Consider the following 20,290-nt stretch of genomic DNA (forward strand, 5'->3'; position numbering starts at 1 on the left):
TGGTTCGACTTGATTGTATTCATGTGTAGTCCTTTCCTTATGACTCAATAGCACACAAGCAAAAGCATTTCACAGTATCTCGGTACACGTGACAATAATACTAAACTAAACGGTCTGAAGAAGTGCCCTGACCCAAAACGTCACCCATCCTTTTTGTCCAGCGATGCTGCCTGACCCACTGAGTTACAGCAGCAATTTGAGTCTATCTTCGGTATAAAGTAGCATCTGTTGTTCCGTTCTACTCATAAGTTCATATGTTAAGTTGTAGGAGCAGAATTAGGCCATTCGGCCCATCAAGTCTTACATTCCCCCCCCAATTCAATTATGGCTGATCTATCTTTCCCTCGCAACCCCAATTTTCCTGCCTTCTTCCCATATCCCCTGACACCCAAACAAATTTAGAATCTATTAATCTCCATTGACTTAATAATATCCATTGACTTGGCCTCCACAGCCTTCTGTGACATAAACTAAACGTATGATGTGTCCTGAGTTGTTTTTGTCTACAAACGTTCCTTTTCCTTGTGTTTTTGTTGCGCAGGTCGGAGGAGGCCAACAAAGCGTTCTCTGCAGCTGTGCAGATGCACGATGTCCTGGTGAAGGCTTGGGCCATGTGGGGAGATTACCTGGAGAACATCTTTGTGAAAGAAAGGCAGCTCCACCTCGGTGTCTCTGCCATCACCTGCTACCTGCACGCCTGCCGCCATCAGAACGAGAGCAAATCGAGGAAGTACCTGGCTAAGGTGAGGCCATGGAAAGCCCAGTAACCTCAGCGCTATAAACCATGCCAGACACAGGAGTAACTGAGCAGGTCAGGCAGCATCTCTGGAGAACGTGCATTGGTTACATTTTGGGTCGGGGGGCCTTCTTCAGACTACTTTCGAAACGTCTCCGCAGAAGCCTCCTGACCCACTGAGTTACTCCAGCAATTTGTATCTATGCTATAAACTAGTTTTTGTTTAAATACAACAAGCCATATCTTCTGATCATGTGGCTTAACCTGGCTGGAAACCCTCTCTCCAGATCTCAGCTTCAAACTGTGGGAAGATTTTTGGTAGATCCGCTGCCTCATACCACCAGCGACCCGGGTTTGATGCTGACCTCGGGTGCTGTCTGTGTGGAGTTTGCATGTTCTCCCTGTGATCGTGTGGGTTTCCACCGGGTGCTCCTGTTTCCTGTCACATCCAAAAGACGTGCAGGTTCATTGGCCTCTGTAATACTGCCTACAGTGTGTAGGCAGTGGATGAGAAAGTGGGATAACACAGATCTAGTGCGAGCGGGTGATTGATGGTTGATGTGGACTTGGTCCATGCTGTATCTCTAAACTAAACTAATTATATCTTTAGAAAGTGTGTAGAAAGGGACTGCGGTCGCTGGTTTGTACAGAAGATGGACACAAAGTGCTGGAGTAACTCAGTGGGTCAGGCAGTATCTCTGGAGAAAAGGAATAGGTGGCGTTTGGGGCCGAGACCCTTCACCAACCTCTAACTAATGCCTACATTTCCCAGGTCCTTTGGCTGCTGAGCTTTGATGATGAAAAGAACACGTTGGCAGACGCTGTGGACAAGTACTGTATCGGTGTGCCTCCCATCCAGTGGCTGGCATGGATCCCTCAACTCTTGACCTGTCTGGTCGGCTCAGAAGGCAAACTGCTCCTCAACCTCATCAGCCAAGTACGTACATGTTTGTAAATGGGTGCATTAGTTCGCAGTGAATGTACGAGGAAAACATCCCAACGACCAGCCCAATAAAGGGGGGGACATGGTGGCGCATCGGTACTGTTGCTGCCTCACAGCGCCAGAGACCTCGGTTCAATCCTGACCACGGGTGCTGTCTGTAAAGTGTTAGTTTGTTCTCCTGGTGGCCGCGTGGATTTTCTCCGGGTGTTCCGGTTTCCCCCCGCACTCCAAATCGAACAGGTTTGTAGATAAATTGGATTTGGTAAAAATTGCCAATTGTCCCTAGTGTGTAAAGGATAGTGGTGGTGGGTCCGGACTCGGTGGGCCGAAGGGCCTGTTTCCGCGCTGTACCTCTAAAGTCCAAAGAAAGCTTTGCTGTTTTGGGGATGAACATTATTCCAATTCAAGTCTATTTGCTCAACATGCTGCAAGTTACTGAAAAGAAATTGGAGAAAAAGAGTCAAATTTATTCCTTTCCATTTTAGCCTTTCGTGAATTTGAGGGATAAAAAGGAACAGGAGTGTTTGAACAGGGCTAATGTACAAAATAGGCATCTGTGCTGATGTCTGTATGAATAATTGGTGAGATGGGAGCTACCCAAGAACCCATTTTTCTGCATTGACTGGCCTACTGTGCAGCTTAGATTAGGTTTAAATTCCCTTTAATGTAAAAGATTAAACAGTTGTCTAATTACATTTAAGGTGATTAAAGGATTCATTGCTTGAAGTACTTTCTCCGTCGGGACTGTCCATAAAAATAAGGAGCATAACCTCAGAGCCAAATTGTTCATAGAGAGATGAGAGCATGTAAACAGGCCTGTTGACCCTTCCAGTGCCTGCCGTGATCAAATACTAATCCTCGCCTCACCCGTTCCTCCTACATTGTCAGCACCACATTCCCCCCCCCCCCCCCCTCGATTCTTCCCAACACCAGTGCACTGGCTGCAGTAAACCTACCAACCCGCACGTCTTTGGGAGGTTTAGTTTATAACTGCCATGTGTACCGAGGTACAGTGAAAATATTTTTTGTTGAGTGCTATCCATTCAGCGGAAAAACTAAACATGATTACAGTCAAACCGTCCACAGTAAACAGAAACCAGGATAAAGGGAATAATGTTTTGCGCAAGGTAAAGTCCAATTCAAGATAGTCCGTGGGTCTCTAATGAGGTGGATAGTAGCTGAGGACGGCTCTCTAGTTGGTGATAGGATGGTTCAGTTGCCTGATAACAGCTGGGAAGAATCTGTCCCTGAAACTGGGGGTGAGCGATTTCACACTTCTGTACCTCTACCTGATGGGAGAGAAGAGAAGGACTGGGGTGAGACGAGTCCTCGATTATGCTGGCGGCCTTGCCGAGGCAGCGTGAAGTGGAGAAGGAGTCAATGGAAGGGAGGTTGGTTTTGTGTGATGGTTTGGGCTGCGACCACCATTCGCTGCAATTTCTTGCCTTTCATGGGCTGAGCTGTTCCCAAACCATGCTGTGATGCATCCCGATAAAGTGCTTTCTACGGAGCATCTGTAGAGGTTGGTGAGGGTTATTGGATGATTAAGCTCCTGGAAGAAAACGATCCAGTCACATGGAGAACGTGCAAACTCCACAAAGGCAGCATCCGAGGTGGTGATCGAGCCTCGGTTTGCTGAGGCAGCAGCTCTCGTGGCTGTAGCACGGAGCTGCCACAACAGGAAACGTCTCACACGCAGGGTGACGTAAGCCTAGGATGTGGAACAATACAGCATGGGAACAGGCCCTTCGGCCCTCAATGTCCGTTCAGAACATGATACAAAGACAAACTAATCCTTGAAAGCCTTGTAAACATCCTTATTGTATCTGCCTCCACCACCAACCCTGGCAGCAAGTTCCTGGCATTCACCATCCTCTCTGGGGGGGGAGGTTCTGACTGTCTATTCTTTCTTTGCCTCTCATAATTTTATACACATTTCCCTCAATCTCTGATGCTCGAGAGAAAATAACGCAAGTTTGTCCGACCTCTCCTTGCAATTAAGATAGACACTGTGCTGGAGTAATTCAGGCACTGTGCAAATGCTGGAGTAATTCAGGGGGACAGGCAGCAACTCTCGAGAAAAAGGATGGGGTTGGAAAGAAGAGTCCAAACCCGAAACGTCACTCATCCTTTTTACCCCAGACATGCTGCCTGGCCTGCTGAGATACTCCTGCACTTTGTGTCTTTCTTTGGTACAAACCAGTACCTGCAGTTCGTTGTGTCCACTCTCCTTGTTGCTAATACACTCTAATCCAGGCAAAACATCTTTCCCCAGCCCCCATTTAGAAAAGATAAATGGGCATTTGTGAACTGAGATAGATAGACTGTTATTACAGTGTATGGAGGGTAGATGTGGTTATCGAGATGAGATATTACTTTGTTGAACGGCAGAGCAGGATCAAGTAGATGAATACTTTCTTCCTCTGGCAGATATGTAAGTCATTACAGTGGTATAGCTGGCAGAGCAGCTACCTTGTAGCGCCAGAGACCAGATCTTGTTTCTGATCTGTGTGAAGTTTTTACATTCTCCCTGTGACCGCATGGGTTTCCTCCCACGTCCCAAAGACGCGTGGGTTTGTAGGTTAATCGGCCTCTGTAAATTGCCCCTCGTGTGTAGGGAGTGGATGCGGAAGTGGGATGATGTAGAACTAACATGAACGGGTGATCGGTGGTCAGCGTGGACTCGGTGGGACTGTTTCCATGCTGCAGCTTTCAATTCATTTGTGCTCACTCTGGGAAGCTAGGGATGAAAGATGAAAAAAAAATTATCAGCAAAATTCAGCATTTTGTCAGCAATTGCAAATCCTCCATTATTGCCTGTTATTTTTCTTATATACCTTAAGTGGCCATTTTGCGCTGTCGTTCCAGTGTTTGCAGTGTATGGGATTGTTCTGTAATAGGTAAAAACCAGAACGTAATGTTGGGTCCACAGGGAATTGTGGCCTAATTTAAGGACTGCTTGATGTCATTATGGCTTTCTGTTTTTCCTTCACAATTATCTGCATGACTGCTGTGTTGGTACTGATATCACACAAGTAGTAAATTGTGCGGAAATATGATGGCTCGATTTCACCAATTAATAGCTGACACAACAATGTACAGTTTTGTAATGTTTTTATCGAAGGCATAACTTCCACATGAAAGATTTAGTTTTAGTTTTTAGTTTTAGAGACACAGTGTGGAAGCAGGCCCTTCGACCCACCCAGTCTAAGAAACAGTTTTAGTAACGTTTAAGAAATATTTAGACAGGCTCATGGATAGGATGGGTTTAGAGAGCTACGGGCCAAATGCAGGCTGGTGCAGATGGGGCATGTTGGTCAGTGTAGGCAAGCTGGGCCAAGGGCCTGTTTCCTGGCTGTGTGAATCTTAACGGGGTTGGAATGAATTGTGGACAGAAAGAGTTTGAGTCGGCGCTGACCAACAATCACCCACACACTAGTTCTATCCTACACACTATTGACAGGGCAGTTTACAGAGGCCAATTAACCTATAAACCAGCACGGTCTTTGGAGTGTGGGAGGAAACCGGAGCAGCCGGGGAAAACCCACGGGGTCACAGGGAGAACGTACAAACTCCGTCCAGACAGCACCCGTAGTCAGGATCGAACTGAGGTCTCTGGCACTGTGAGGCAGCAACCCTACCGCTGCCGCCACAGTGCCATGCCTATATTGTACTAGTCGTCGGGACATTTTCCTCGTGCATTCACCCAAGATCTACCGCTGCGCCACCGTGCCGCCTTCAAACAGCGTAATGACAGGCCATCTCTTGAAATTGGTGATGGATGGCCCTCTGGGTTTGCTAGGATGTCACTTATCGGCCGACAGTTGCCATTGTCACTGTACCCTGTGAATGATCAATGTGATTGGAGGTGACCTTTGGACTGATTCTCTCCGGTAATCCGGCTTGGTTTGCCTCATTTTGCGATCACGTGCGGCACGAAATGTTGCAATTCAGCGCGGCCTTGTCGCTGAAAATATTGAAGATATTTCCACGGAAGGTGGCGAACTAGTTGATTTAATTGCGGCTCCGTGGGTTTTTTTTTAATCTCCTCAGGTGGGAAGAGTGTTTCCCCAGGCTGTCTACTTCCCAATCAGGACGCTCTACTTGACCCTGAAGATCGAACAGCGTGAGCGATACAAAAGTGGTAAGATTTTTGCTAACGTGAGCTGCCTTAATCTCTTCGCTGTTGTTTCCAGAGCGAGTACCATCACAGCCTTTGGGCATTTAGGACAGGGGTCTTTATTCCTCCCCCCCATCTCCCCAACAGCCAGCATTGCTCTTGAGCGGAGGAGATGCATAAATGAAGGTCACAGCAGCAGAAATAGTCCCACTCTATCTACTCCCAACCTCCATGCCTTCAGGGTCTTTCAATTCCCCCTTTGCATTACATCCTTTGGAAAATTCAACACAGTAATTCAATTTTCTGGATTTAGGTGTGAAGAATATGTTTCAGCTGCATTTTCAGGCTTGTCTAATCACATCGTATATATACCCCGCAGTGCTAATGCTCATTCTAATTCCAGCTTTTGTCTCAAAGCTTTGGTCTCGTATTGAAACAACAACTTGATAATTAATGGCATTCATCTCTGGAAACGTTTGAAACAGGCTGTGATGCCGGGTTAATGATTATTTGATCAGTTTCCAGCGTTGGTGCAGATGCTCCCTGTATTCACAAGTAAGCCAAAAGAAAATGTAAGCAGATCTCAATATGATTCAGGTGCGAGGTTTTTTTATTTCCCCACTGAGATATTTTCGATGCAAGCATAATGTATAAACATATAAGCAACCGCCGTCCCTTGGTGGGTCCAGGACAATTCCTTTTTACACACTCTCTCCCCCCCATTTACGCTTTCACTTCACTCACGCAGCCACTCGCACTCACACATAAAACTCTCACTCGCCCCACATTCGTTCTTACCCACAAAAAGCTGGAGTAACTGAGCGGGGACAGGCAACATCTCTGGATAGAAGGAATGGGTGACGTTTCGGGTCGAGACCCTTCTTCAGGCACAAGAAGGGTCTCGACCGGTCACATCAACCACTCCTTCTATCCAGAGATGCTGCCTGTACCCGCTCAGTTACTCCAGCATCTTCGGTGTAAACCAGCATCTGCAGTTCCTTCCTACACAGTCATTCTTCATATGCTCTTCCTGGGTCTCCAACCCACCGGATTTGATCCGATTGGGAAAGATCCTCCGACTGCCGCGGGGTATCCCCTTTCCTTTCCCTTTGTCTTTCCCTTCGTGGCAATCGCTATCCCCATTCAGTGCCATAATTGCTCTTCCCTTTAGTACACTGACAGGATCAGGTCCAAGTTTTAGACATGAGGAACTGCACATGCTGGTTTTCCAAAAAAGACTCACAATGCTGGAGTAACTCAGCAGGTCTGGAGAACCGGACATCTCTGGAGAATGTGGATAGTCGATGTTTTGGATCGGGCCCTATCTCCAGACTGATCGTAACAGGGGAGAGAGAGAAGACAGCTATTCCGGCTTTCTCTCCCCTCCCCTACTTCAATCAGCCTGAAGAATGGTCCGGACCGGAGTAATGGAGCAGAAAACTGCAGATGCTGGTTCACACTAAAATACTGGAGTAACTCAATGAGTCAAGCAGCATCTGGAGAACATGCATAAGTGACATTTCAGGTTGGGTGTAAAGAGGCGTCCCACCTACCCATGTTTAAGCAGCTCTGCTGCCCGACCTGCTGAGTTACTCCAGACCGTTGTGCTATACGTGGATTCCTTCGTCCACGTTGAGTGAGTCAAGCAGCATCTCTTGAGAACATGCATAGGTGACGTTTCAGCCCAGGTAAGAAGAGGTGTACCAACCCAAAACGTCACCGACCCATGTCCTCCAGAGATGCTGCCTGGCCTGCTGAGTTACTCCAGCATTTAGTATTCAACGCAAGATTCCATCATTGGAGATTCCTTGTGTCTCTAAATGTATGACTGATTAACTGATGGAAAGATGCAGCATGGAAACACGCCCTTCAGGATCAATTTTTCGTGGTTTTCCTGGGCTAGAGTTCAAGTGGTTAATAAATTATATTTTGTGTCTGGTTTATACATTCACACCGAGCGATTGACAGTTTAGCCCGAGGTGTCTCTCCCTACTTTAATCCTCCACATGCCAAAGATAGATCTTCAGCATCCTTTTATCTTATGGAGATTAATTTACTTAAGTGACTGCAGCTGGATTCTGAAAGCAGAGAAGTCTTTTAATAATTCCTTTGTATAATCTGCGTTGCCCTTTATTGCCAGTGAGGCGTCGTGGGCAATGAGAGCAAGTTGCTCTCGTGTCAATGGAGCTAAATAGGTCAGCGATAGAGAACGATCTTTGCAGGGAGGGAAGGCTGATGTCTTTCTGGGAAAAAAACCCAGCCAGATTGAAGGAACATTAAATCTACTGATAAGTGCTCTATAATACTTACTGATCAGTTTAGTTTTAAGATGGGAGGAAGGAGTCTTGACCATCAGTGCCGGCTCTGATTTGTTCTGTGTCTTTTCATGCCTCTACTTCCACCCCCACCCCTCCCGCCTCAATCTGAAGAAGGGTCTCGACCCAAAACGTCATCTATTCCTTTTCTTCGGAGATGCTGCCTGACCAGCTGAATTACTCCAGCATTTTGTGTCTATCTTGAGCGTTGAGTTCAGTTTAATTTACTATTACAGCATGGAAACAGGCCCATCAGCCCATCGAGTCCACGCAGCCCATCGATCAACCATTTACACTAGTTCTATGTTATTCCCAGTTTCGCATCCTACACACTAGGGACTCCGTGCAAACTCCGCACAGGCAGCACCCATAGTCGGGATTGATGCCGGGTCTCTGGCACTGTGAGGCAGCAGCTCTACCGCTGCACATCTGATGCTCGGATGAGATCTCAGGAGAACATTTTTTTAATTACACAGAGGGTGGGGGAAACAGATGCAATCACTGTATTTAAGAGGCATTGAAACCGGCGAAGGATGACACAGTTGCACAGCAGTAGTGTTGCGGCCTCACAGCGACAGAGACTCGGGTTTGATCCTGAACTCGGATGCTGTCTGTGTGGAGTTTGCTGGTCTTCCCTGTGACTGCGTGGGTTTCCTCCAGTGGTCCAGCTTCCTGCTACATCCCGGAGACGTGCACATTTTTCCTGTCAGAACCTTTGTTTGACGTAGATAGGGTAGACATTCAGAACCTATTTGCGACATGAATATGGTAGACGGAACCTTTATCCCCACATTGGACAAATCAAATGCGAGAGGGAATAACTTTCAGCTGAGAGGGGTAAAGTTTAAAGGAGATGTGTGGGGCAAGTTTTATTATGCAGAGGGTAGTGGAACGCACTGCCAGGGGTGGAGGCAGATGCGATGGTGGTGTTTAAGAGGCTTTTAGATAGGCACATGGACATGGAGGGATTTGGATTATGTGCAGACAGATCTTGGCATCACGATCAGCATTGTGGACCTAGACATGCTCGGATTCCTGGATTGTGGACACTCCTAGGACTGGACTTTGGACAGTTTGTGTTTTCTGTTATTTTAAACGTTTCCAAAATTGTGGCGACTGTGCATTTGTGGGTCGTGCAAAAGGCTTTCGCTGTGCTGTGCATGCGTGATGATAAAGAAGGCAATTTAGCAGGATGAGGGAGGAAAACTTACCGATTAGTAAAAGGCCTGGACAGAGTGGATGTGGAGAGGGTGTTTCCACGAGTGGGAGAGTCCAGGACCAGAGGGCACAGCCTCAGAATAAAAGGATGTAACTTTAGAAAGGAGGCGAGGAAGAATTTCTTTAGTCAGAGGGTATTGAATCTGTGGAATTCATTGCCACAGGCGGCTGTGGAGGCCAAGTCATTGGATATTTTTAAGGTAGAAATTGACAGATTCTTGATTAGTACGGGTGTCAGCGGTTATGGGGCAAAGGCAGGATACTGGGGTTGAGAGGGAGAGATGGATGAGCAGTGATTGAATGGCAGACTTGCTGGGCCGAATGGCCTAATTCTGCTGCAATGTCTTATGAACATAAACTTGTGAAGAAGCATTGAATGTCCTGTTCCCGTGTTGTACTGTGCCACATGTCGTGTCTCTCTGTGTGTTGCAGACTCGGGCCAGCAGCAGCCGGGCTCAGTGGGCACCCAGTCGCACTCGGCCTCGGACCCGGGGCCAATCCGGGCCACGGCGCCCATGTGGCGCTGCAGTCGCATCATGCACATGCAGCGGGAGCTGCACCCCACCCTCCTCTCATCCCTCGAGGGCATCGTCGATCAGATGGTGTGGTTCCGCGAAAACTGGCACGAAGAGGTCTGTCCTATATTATATAATATATATCTGTCTCATTCATTCTCTCGCTCTCTCTCCCACTCTCCACCCAACTCTCTCTCCCACTCTCACTCTCTCCGACCCTCCCCCACACTTGTCGTCGTACTAGTTTCACTGTCGTACTGCTGAGTTTCACGGGATGGCGCAGTGGTAGAGTCGCTGCCTCACTGCCCCAGAGACCCACACACTAACACTATCCTGCACACTAGGGGCAACACCCATAGTCAGGATTGAACCCTGGTCTTTGGCACTGCAAGGCAGCAACTCTACCGCTGCGCCACCGTGCCGCCCAGGTAGCTGAGGAAAGATGCCGCTGATATTCTGCCTGAATGTCCACTGAAAGTGTTTTCTGTGCGTAGGTGCTGAGGCAGCTCCAGCAAGGACTGGCCAAGTGCTACTCCGTGGCTTTCGAGAAGAGCGGAGCCGTGTCCGACGCCAAGATCACGCCGCACACCTTGAACTTCGTCAAGAAGCTGGTGAGCACGTTTGGGGTGGGCCTGGAGAACGTCTCCAACGTGTCCACCATGTTCTCGAGCGCAGCATCGGAGTCGCTGGCCAGGAGGGCCCAGGCCACTGCCCAAGACCCCGTCTTCCAGAAGCTGAAGGGACAGTTCACGACAGGTGAGGACTACGCGCCTGCTTGCCGCGTTGACCAGTGTATGCGCCGTGTTTTGGCAGAGTGCTGGTATGCATGTGGGGCCGGCAATGTCTTCCTGAGATGGACACACAAAGGGCTGGAGTAACTCAGCGGGTCAGGCAGCACCTCCAGACAACATGGATAGGTGTAGGAAGGAACTGCAGATGCTGGTTTACACCGAAGATAGACACAAAATGCTGGAGTAACACAGAGGGTCAGGAGCATCTCTGGAGAAAAAGGTACAGGTGACATTTCAGGTTGAGAGACAGTGGAGGGAAACTAAATTGCTGTGGAACCTGCAATCACCCCGTACACTAGCACTACCCTACACACCAGGGACAATTTACAGTCTTTACCGAAGCCAATTCATCTACAAACCTGTACGTCTTTGTAGCATGGGAGGAAACCCGAGCACCAGGAGAAAGCCCACGTGGTCACGGGGGGAAAGTACAAACTCCGTACAGACTGTGAGATGCTGTTACTCCTGTTTGCGTTTTTGCGGGCCTGGGTTTGCCTTGCAGTCATTATCCGCTGGACCTGTTCACAGGAGGCTGGCATTTGAGCCCACGTCCTATTGGTGACCAGTCTGTGGCACTGACAAAGTCAGGGTCCTCTGCAGTGAAAGTCTGTGATGCTGTGTGGGGCAGCAACTCTACCACTGTGCCACAGTGCTGCCCATCAGTGATGATGTATTGTCACATGTACCTAGGTACAGTTTTGTATTGTAGCGAATTATTCTAGTGTTGTAATTATTCTATTTTGGGGCGGCACAGTAGTGCAGCGGGTAGAGCTGCTGCCTCACAGCACCAGAGACCCCGGTTTGATTTTGACTTTGACTGCTGTCTGTGTGGAGTTGGCACGTTCGCCTTTTACCGCGTGGGTTTCATCCGGGTGCTCCGGTTTCATCACGTGTACCTGGGTACAGTAAAATTCTTTGTTCTGCATCCAACACACAAGGTGACAGCTTCATCTGGAGCCGACATAGTTACAAAAGGACTCATCGGAGTCATGCTGGTCGCTCTTCATTCTTGCTGCCCTCCCACCGTCCCGCCTGGTCCCTCTTCGATCTCGGATCCTCCCCGCTGCCAGGTCCATCTCTGTTCTCCACGGCCCGTCGTCGGCCTTCCCTCCCACATCTCCAAAGACGATGGGGTTTGCAGGTTAATTGGCCCTCGGTAAAATTGCCCCGAGTGTGTAGAGAGTGGATGGGAAAGAGGAGAACCTCAACACTACCTCTGAAAATAACTCAGTACACAGACTGCAGCAGCAAACACAATAACAATTAACAACCACTGTCTCTCTCTGTTCCAGCAACTCCACTTAGTCATTAGCTCCCCTCAGAAGCCAGCTCTCATTGATTATAAAAGTCCACTCGCATGTTTCAAAGCTTTTAGCCTGGATTGTTTTTGTAGCTCAGCTTTTTCTTTTCACTGCCTTGTTACTGTTGCATGCTTTAACTTAAATGGGATTATTAAAACAAAATTAGAGCAACCCTCAGCCTGCAGTGTGATGCTGGAGATGACCAAATATTAATGCTAGCTAACCTGACAAGTCTGTAATGCTCCCCCACCCCCCACTTAAAGCCTGCTGTCAGCATTGAGCATGCCTAGTTAGGTTACAGCTGTAGAAGCTGCCATTTGACCCATCTCCTCTGAGCTATCCCTCATCCGTTGCTATTCGCCTTCACCCCCAGATTCTCGTTTCCAAGCGCTAATCATTTTTTCTTTGTACAAGTCATGGCGTACAACCAATCTGAACAGCAACGGGATCAAAGTTCTTGAAACTTTAGCTTACAAAAGGAGGGCAATGGGAGGAAGTCAATGGGCCAGGCATCATCTCAATGCTTTCTTTGTTATCACATGTACCAATAGAACATGCAAACTCCACGCAGACAGCACCTAAGGTCAGGATCGAACTGGGGTCTCTGGCGATGTGATGCAGCAGCTCCACCCGCTACACCACTGTTGCACTATCCTCCACCACTGAACATTTTCCAAACAAAATTGCAGTTCTTTGCACTAGATTTCTTTGCAATGTACCTGCCTATGTTTACTGGTCTATAGATAGACCCAAAGTGCTGGAGTAAATCAGGGTCTGACAGCATCTCTGAAGAAAAAAGGATAGGTCACCTTTCGGGTCGGGACCAAAGAAGGATCCCAACCGGAAACATGACCTATCCTTCCTCCCCAGAGATGCTGCCTGACTCACTGAGTTACTCCAGTACATCGAGCCTATCTTTGGTATAAACCAGCATCTACAGTTCTTTGTTTCTACTATATTGGTCAGTATAGTTTATTGTCACGTGCACCGAGGCACAGTGAAAAGCTTTTGTTGCATGCTACCCAGCGGAAGGACAATGCATGATTACAATCCAACCGTCCACACTGTACAGGTACAGGATCAAGAGAATATCGTGAATAATATTTAGTGCAAGATAAAGCCAGTAAAGTCCGATCAAAGATAGTCTAAGGGACCACAACGAGGTATATGGTAGTTCAGGACCGCTCTCTATTTGTTGATAGGATGATTCAGTTGCCTGATAACAGCTGGCAAGCAGCTGTCCCTGAATCTGGAGGTGTGCGTTTTCACAATTCTGTACCTCCTGCCTGATGGAGGTGGGGAGAGGAGGGAATGGCCGGGTAGGTCCTTGATTGTGCTGGTGGCCTTGCCGAGGCAGCGTGAAGTGTAGATGGAGTCAGTGGAATGGATGTTAGTTTGTCTGGGCTGTGTCTACAAGTCTCTGCAATTTCTTGGGGTTTTGGATGGTGCTGTTCCCAAACCAACCTGTGATGCACCCCGATAAAATGCTTCCTATGGTGCATCTGTAGAAGCTGCTGAGAGTTGTTGGGGACATGCCGACCCTCCTGAGCCTTCTAAGGACAGAGGCATTGGTGTCGTTTCTTGGCCATTGCTGTGATGTGGCTGGGTCCAGGACAAGTAGTGTTCGTGTTTGGCGCAGTGGGTAGGCCTGCTGTTTTTACTAGTCCTCCACTCTTATCTCCAGCTACCATCTCTGCCCTTTATGTGAGGAATTTTCTTCTAATCTAATCTAATCTTTTCATGAAAGCTTTAGTTTGATGGTGGCAAATTAGCTCATTAGAATTGCATAGAGTTACTTTCCGAGTTCTGCAAAAAGCAGATGGCAATTGAAAGACTAATTCTGTCCAATGATCCAAACTGTTTGTTTGTTAGCACTGTTTTTTCATTACACCTCTAGACATAGAACATGGTACAGTCCAGCACAGGAGCGTTCTGCCCGTGAACTGCGTGGGTTTTCTCCGGATGCTCCGGTTTCCTCCCACACTCCAAAGACGTACAGATTTGTAGCCTAATTCGCTTGGGAAAGTTGTAAATTGTCCCTAGTGTAGGACAGTGTTCTTGTACGGGGATCGCTGGACGGCACACACTCGGTAGGCCGAAGGGCCTGTTTCCGATTCAGATTCAGATTCAGATTCCACACCTTATCCCTAAACTAAACACCATAAAGCTATGCACTGAAGTCTTTGACATTTCCACCCTAGTTGAAAAGGTTCTGACTGTCTACTCTATCTGTACCTCGAATAATTTCATATACGTCTCAGGTCTCCATTCGACTTGCAGCATTCCAGAGAAGACATTATTAAGTTTGTCCATCCACTACTTATAGCTAGTACCGTCTAAATCAGGCATCATTCTGGTAAACGTCTTCTACACTCTCTCCAAAGCCTCCATATTTTTCCAATAATGGGGCGACCAGAACTGACCCGATGAGTTAATTCAATACTTTGTGTCCTTTCCTGTCACAATTCTGTCCATTTAAAATGGTGCGTTAGACTCTCGGCCAAATCACAGTGAGGCTGGGGAACACAGTGGTGCAGAGATGGAGTTGCTGCTTGCAGGGGCGGAAAACCCGGGGGGGGACAGAGGGGACGTGCCCCTCCATGTTTTGAGAGGTGGGGGACATCCCACAGTTTTTGTAAACCGGAGTTTAAAAATCCGGTGAAATCTCCGCTTTTCGCGAGACGGTGGGGGTGGAACTGATGATCGAGGGCGTCGATTGGAGGATAGAGACGTCGGTCAGCAGCGGTCCCCTCCTTGTTTTGACAGCGGTTTCCGCAGCTCCACAGAACCAAGTTCGATCCTGACTATAGGGTACTGTCTGTACGGTGTTTGTATATTCTCCCTGTGACCACGTGGGTTTTCACCGGGTGCTCCAGCTTCCTCCCACAGTCTAAAGACATGTGTGTTTGTAGGTTAATAGGCAAGTGTAATTTGTCCCTAGTCTGTAGAATAGTGCTAGTGTACAGTTCGGACTCGGTGGGCCGAAGGGCCTGTTTCCATGTTATATCTCTAAAGTAAAGTCTGTTGTATTTTAGGTTCTGACATTTGTTCAGACATATTTAAGAAAGAACTGCAGATGCTGGAACAATTGAAGGTAGACAAAAAATGCTGGAGAAACTCAGCAGGTGAGGTAGGATCTATGGAGAGAAGGAATAGGCGACATTTCTGGTCGAGACCATTCTTCAGACTCTTCAGACCCTTGTTCAGACGTGACTACTTGTTTTCATCCTCCAGCACACGTCTGCTGCAGTTCAGCGTGTGCTCTCCTTCCTCTTGCCCGGAACATTCCTTGTGCATGAGCCCAGAGGTTTTGCTGCCCAGCTGTGGACATCTTTCACAACCAAGCCTGGCAAGTGATCAGATGTCTCACTGACAATGAAACATTGCAAGGTTTCCAGTCGGGATCACTGGATGGTGATCAATACTGGCTGCCTCGACATGCCTGGCACTCAGCGGTTTTATTCAGCAGCAAAACAAGTACAGGTGCTGAAACTCTGGCTCAGAAATGGGTGGAAAAACTGAACAGGACCAGTTGCCGGTGGGGAACGAGAGGATTTACGTTTCAGCTTCATTACCTTTACTTCACTTTGGAGATACAGCGTGGAAACAGGCTTTTCGGCACCAACGAGTCCGCGCCAACCAGCAACCACCCCCGTACATTAGCACTGTCCTACACTCGAGGGACAATTTACAGAAGCCAATTAACCAACAAACCTGTACGTCTTTGGGGCATGGGATGAAACCGGAGCACCCGGAGAAAACCCACGTGGAAATCACAGGGAGAACGTATAAACTCCATGCAGACAGCACCCGTAGTCAGGATCGAACCTGCGTCTTTGGTGTGTGGGGCAGCAACTCTACTGCTGAGCCACTGTGCCGTACCTTATAGAAAGAACATTGGACAGTTCAGCACAGGAACATTGTGGGCCCAAGGGGTTATTCCTGTGCTATTCTATGCTGTGTGAATCTCTGCCTTACTGATACAGTTCACAAACCCCTGGCTCGATCCCATCCCATCCACTCACCCTTCTGTTCCTGTCTCTCGCGTAATATCTCCGCTGCTTTGATGAAGTATTAATTGCCAGTTCCAAATGTTATTCCCATGCCGTGTAATTTTTAAATGAAACGGCCTCATCATTTTAAGTTTACAGTGCTGACAAAGAAAGCACGATGAAAGGCTTTGGAATCCAGGAGAAACTCTCTGCCAATCTGCTGCGTAAAGCTTCAGCAACCCCTTAAAGTGAGAGGGAGGGTTTAATAATAACCCGGTGATGGGGCTTTATTGTTCTATAGAGAAGCAGATTTTGCTCGTGATACTTTATTATATCGAGACTTTATTCTTTATAATGACAAAAAATTACAAATAATTTTGTTTAGAGGCAAAGCCTGGCAAAAGGCCCTTTGGCCCACCATGTCCGCATCGACTGATGTTTGCCTGTACACTAGCACTATCCTACACACTAGAGACAATTTACAATTAACCTACAAACCTGAACTTTAGACTCTTGAGATACAGTTGGATACAGGCCATTCGGCCCACTGAGTCAGTGCCAACCAATGATCGCCCATACACTATCCTACACGCTGCGGACAATTTACAGCAGCCAGTTAACCTCTAAAGCTGCGCATCTTTGGAGTGTGGGTGGAAACCGGAGCATCCAAGGAGAACCCACGCAGGTCACGGGGAAAACGTACAAACTCCATGAGTACAGACAGACCCACGGTCCGGATCAAACCCGTGTATCGGGCGCTGTAATCCAGCAACTCTCTCGCTGTGCCACCGTGCCGCCCTTTGGAGGGTAATTGGCCTCTGTAAACTGCCCCTCGTTGTTGGGAGTAGAAGATAGGAAAATAGGATGATGTAGAACCAGTGTGAATGGGCGGGCAGTGTGGACTCGGTGCTGTATCTGTATCCGTATCCGTGCTTTATCTCTAATATGAAAACGAAAACGCAGTTAGTGTTTCTGTTTGAACAGTCTTTCCACTGGAGCCAGTGGGTGGTGTGTGCAGCCGTACCAGACGTAATACTTTGTGCGTTATCAGCCGACGCTTCTCCTAAGTGTCAGGAACGAGCACAGAAATGAAAAATGACAGCTAGAAAATGAGGAAAAGCAATTAGAAGCACAAGCGTAGCTGGGAGCGTAGCTTGAAACTGAAACTTCCCCCAATCAGTGTGCTGCCATGCTCTCAGTCAGCTAGGAGTGGGGGCCCTTCCCACCCCAGGGACTGAGCAAACGGAGGAGCTGAGCGCATTCTCTGGAGGGGAGCCAGGAACCGTGATGTTGACCTACATAGCCGGCGCACATTTTCCGTGATGCACTCTCCGAGGCACAACAATGGCATGACAGCGAGTTTTGAGCCATGTGATTGAATGTAATGAATGCTGGCCAATCCAGCAGAGAAATAATGGCAAAGTGGTTTGCACGCGAGGTGATTGTTCAGAAATCACACGCGCTTCAACTATAAATAATCGTGATGTTTTGTCCCCCCCCTCCTTCATCTCGTTCAGGAGACAGTTTGCTAACGTTAGAATATTTGCTCGACTTGCTGTGAAATTCCTGCACTTGCCTGGGCTGCCCTTTTGTTTCTGTACACAGTTCGCTTTTAGGGGATTTTATTGCCCGACCTTTTGTCCGCTCTTGATTTGAATCAAACTGATCGGTGACGTTTGAGGTCAGGACCCTTCTTCAGACAAAAAAGGTGTTTGATAGGGAGAGAAGAGGAAAAGTGAAATGTAAAGCCAGAGGGAGGGATACAGATGAATTGTTCAGGAGAAAGGGAGATAAAATTGAAATAGGGGACTTGGCAAAAAGGAGATGAGTGACCGTGCAGCTCTGCGGGACATTGTCTAAACACTTCAACCAGTCAACCTTCTAGTTTAGGGTCATTTAATTTCTGTGCTTAGTGCTCATAAATGCAAAGGCCAGATCTGCCTCGCAGCGCCAGAGAACCCAGTTCGATCCCGACCTCGGGTGCTGTCTGTGTGTGCAGTTTTGCACATTCTCCCTGTGACCTGTCCAGCGGAGTAGTGCCATACCCCCGATCCTCGATTAGCAAGTGTACAGAAATAGTCTGCTGAGCCCGCATGCAAGAGGCGCCGTGTACTGGAGCCATTTTCAAAGTCAACGCTCCAGTTCTTATGAGCGGTGCCCGTTCCAGACAAATCCCAGCCTGCTATGGGGCCTCCAGCCGTCTGTCTCCTCCCTTGGACTCCAGTTCAGCAAATCCATGCTTTAATTATCTTGCCCGACCGTTGAATCGAAGGAATGTGGCTTCACGCCAAGAACACACTGATTCATTAACGAAGACTCAAGAAACTGCAGAAGCTGGAATCTTGAGCAAAGGTGTAAACTGCTGGAGGAATTTAGCGGGTCAGGCAGCATCTGTGGGGGGAATGGACAGGCGACCATTTTGGGTCGGGACCCTTCTTCAGACTCACTGGGAGTAGGAGGGAGACAGCTGGAAAAAATGTCTGGGAGCGGGACAAAGACTAGGAAGTGATTGGTGGATACGTGAGGGAGGTTTGATGGATGGAGTAAGTAACAAAGGCTAGAGATGAAAAGGAGACAAACGGGTGTTAGATGAGAAGAGAAGTGAAATATAAAGTGTGAGGGAGGGGATATAGACTCATACAGCATGGACCCAGGCCCTTCAGCCCAACTTGTCCATGCTGACAAAGATGCCCCATCTACACGTCCCACCTGCCCATGGTTGGCCCATATCCTCCACAACTTTCCCATCCATGTACCTTTCCAAATAATTATAAATCTTATTGTAGTACCTGCCTCCACTACCTCCTCCAGCAGCTCCTTACATACCATCCCGCCCACCACCCACCACCCTTTGTGTGGGAAAGTTAACCCTCAGGTTCCCATAGAATCTTTTCCCCCTCACCTTAAAACTCTGGTTCTCGATTCCCCTACTCTGGGCAAGAGATCATGTGTATAGCAAGAGATCACCCTTCACCCTCCTGCTTTACAGTTAGACCAGTTTAGTTTAGTGCGGAAACAGGCCCTTCGGCCCATTGTGCTGATCAGCGGTCCCGCACATTAACATGACATATGATGAAAGAATGGGTCGACTGGGCTTGTATTCACTGGAACTTAGAAGGATGAGAGGGGATCTTATAGAAACATATACATTTCTTGAAGGATTGGACAGGTTCGATGCAGGAAAAATGTTCCCGATGTTTGGGGAGTCCAGAACCGGGGGGTTGAATAAGGGGTAGGCCATACAGGACTGATATGAGGAAAAATGTCTCCACCCAGAGAATTAAAGATACACAGTGGCTGTCTGTAAGTTTCCCCTAGTGTGTTGGGAGTGGATGCAAAAGTGGGATCATGTAGAACTGGTGCGAATGGGTGATCGATGGTCGGCATAGACCTTGTGGGCTGAAGGGCCTGTTTCCATGCTGTATCTCTAAACTAAAATAAACCCGGATGCTGTCTGTGTGTGGAGTTTGCACGTACTCCCTGCGACCCCATGGGCCCTCTCCGGATACTCCGGTTTCCCACATCCCGAAGATGTGCGGGTTTGTAGCTTAACTGTCTTCTGTAAAATTGCCTCTGGTGTGTCGGGAATGGATGCGAGTGGGATGGCATGGAACTGATATGAACAGATGATCGATGGTCGGCGTAGACTCACTGGGCCGAATAACCTGTTTCTCTGCTGTAACTCTAAAGTGAACTAAACCCGGGTTCGATCCTGACCTCGGGTGCTCTGTGTGTGGAGTTTGCACGTTCTCCCTGTGACCGGGTGGGTTTCCCTACTAAACTAAACTAAGCTAAACATGACCGCAAACGGCTGTGGAGGTCAAGTCAATGGATATTTTTATGGCAGAGATTGACAGATTCTTGATTAGTACGGGTGTCGTGAGTTATGGGGAGAAGGCTGGAAAAGGGGGTTGCGAGGGAGAGATAGATCAGCCATGATTGAATGGCGGAGTAGAGACGTGATGAGCCGAATGGCCTAATACTGCTCTTGCAACATAAACTAAAGCTATATCTGGCTGCTGTCTGATGCTTGTCCTTTCCATTGTCCAGATTTTGACTTCAGTGTGCCGGGTTCGATGAAGCTTCACAATCTCATCTCCAAGTTGAAGAAATGGATAAAGATCCTGGAAGCCAAAACCAAGCAGCTCCCTAAATTCTTCCTGATTGAGGAGAAGTGTCGGTTTCTCAGTAACTTCTCAGCACAGACGGCAGACGTGGAGATCCCGGGAGAGTTCCTCATGCCCAAGCCGACGCATTATTACATTAAGATCGCACGGTGAGTGGACGACAGAATGCTTGCAACGTTTGCTGTCACGTTTTACATTTACAAAACTTTCTTCTCACCCGTGTTTGAAAAAA

General features: G+C 48.0%; 1 protein-coding gene across 1 annotated transcript in view; it reads left to right on the plus strand.

The window, feature by feature from the left end:
- Nucleotides 1-20,290, plus strand: part of trrap (transformation/transcription domain-associated protein) — a 168,782-nt gene that overhangs the window by 135,684 nt on the left and 12,808 nt on the right. The window contains 6 exon segments of the mRNA XM_055651623.1: nt 542-743; nt 1,509-1,673; nt 5,733-5,823; nt 9,765-9,964; nt 10,342-10,603; nt 19,982-20,207. Of these exon segments, the coding sequence (XP_055507598.1) occupies nt 542-743; nt 1,509-1,673; nt 5,733-5,823; nt 9,765-9,964; nt 10,342-10,603; nt 19,982-20,207 (1,146 nt within the window).

Source organism: Leucoraja erinacea, chromosome 20 (genome assembly GCF_028641065.1).
Source record: "Leucoraja erinacea ecotype New England chromosome 20, Leri_hhj_1, whole genome shotgun sequence".
In the NCBI taxonomy this organism is placed as follows: domain Eukaryota; kingdom Metazoa; phylum Chordata; class Chondrichthyes; order Rajiformes; family Rajidae; genus Leucoraja; species Leucoraja erinaceus.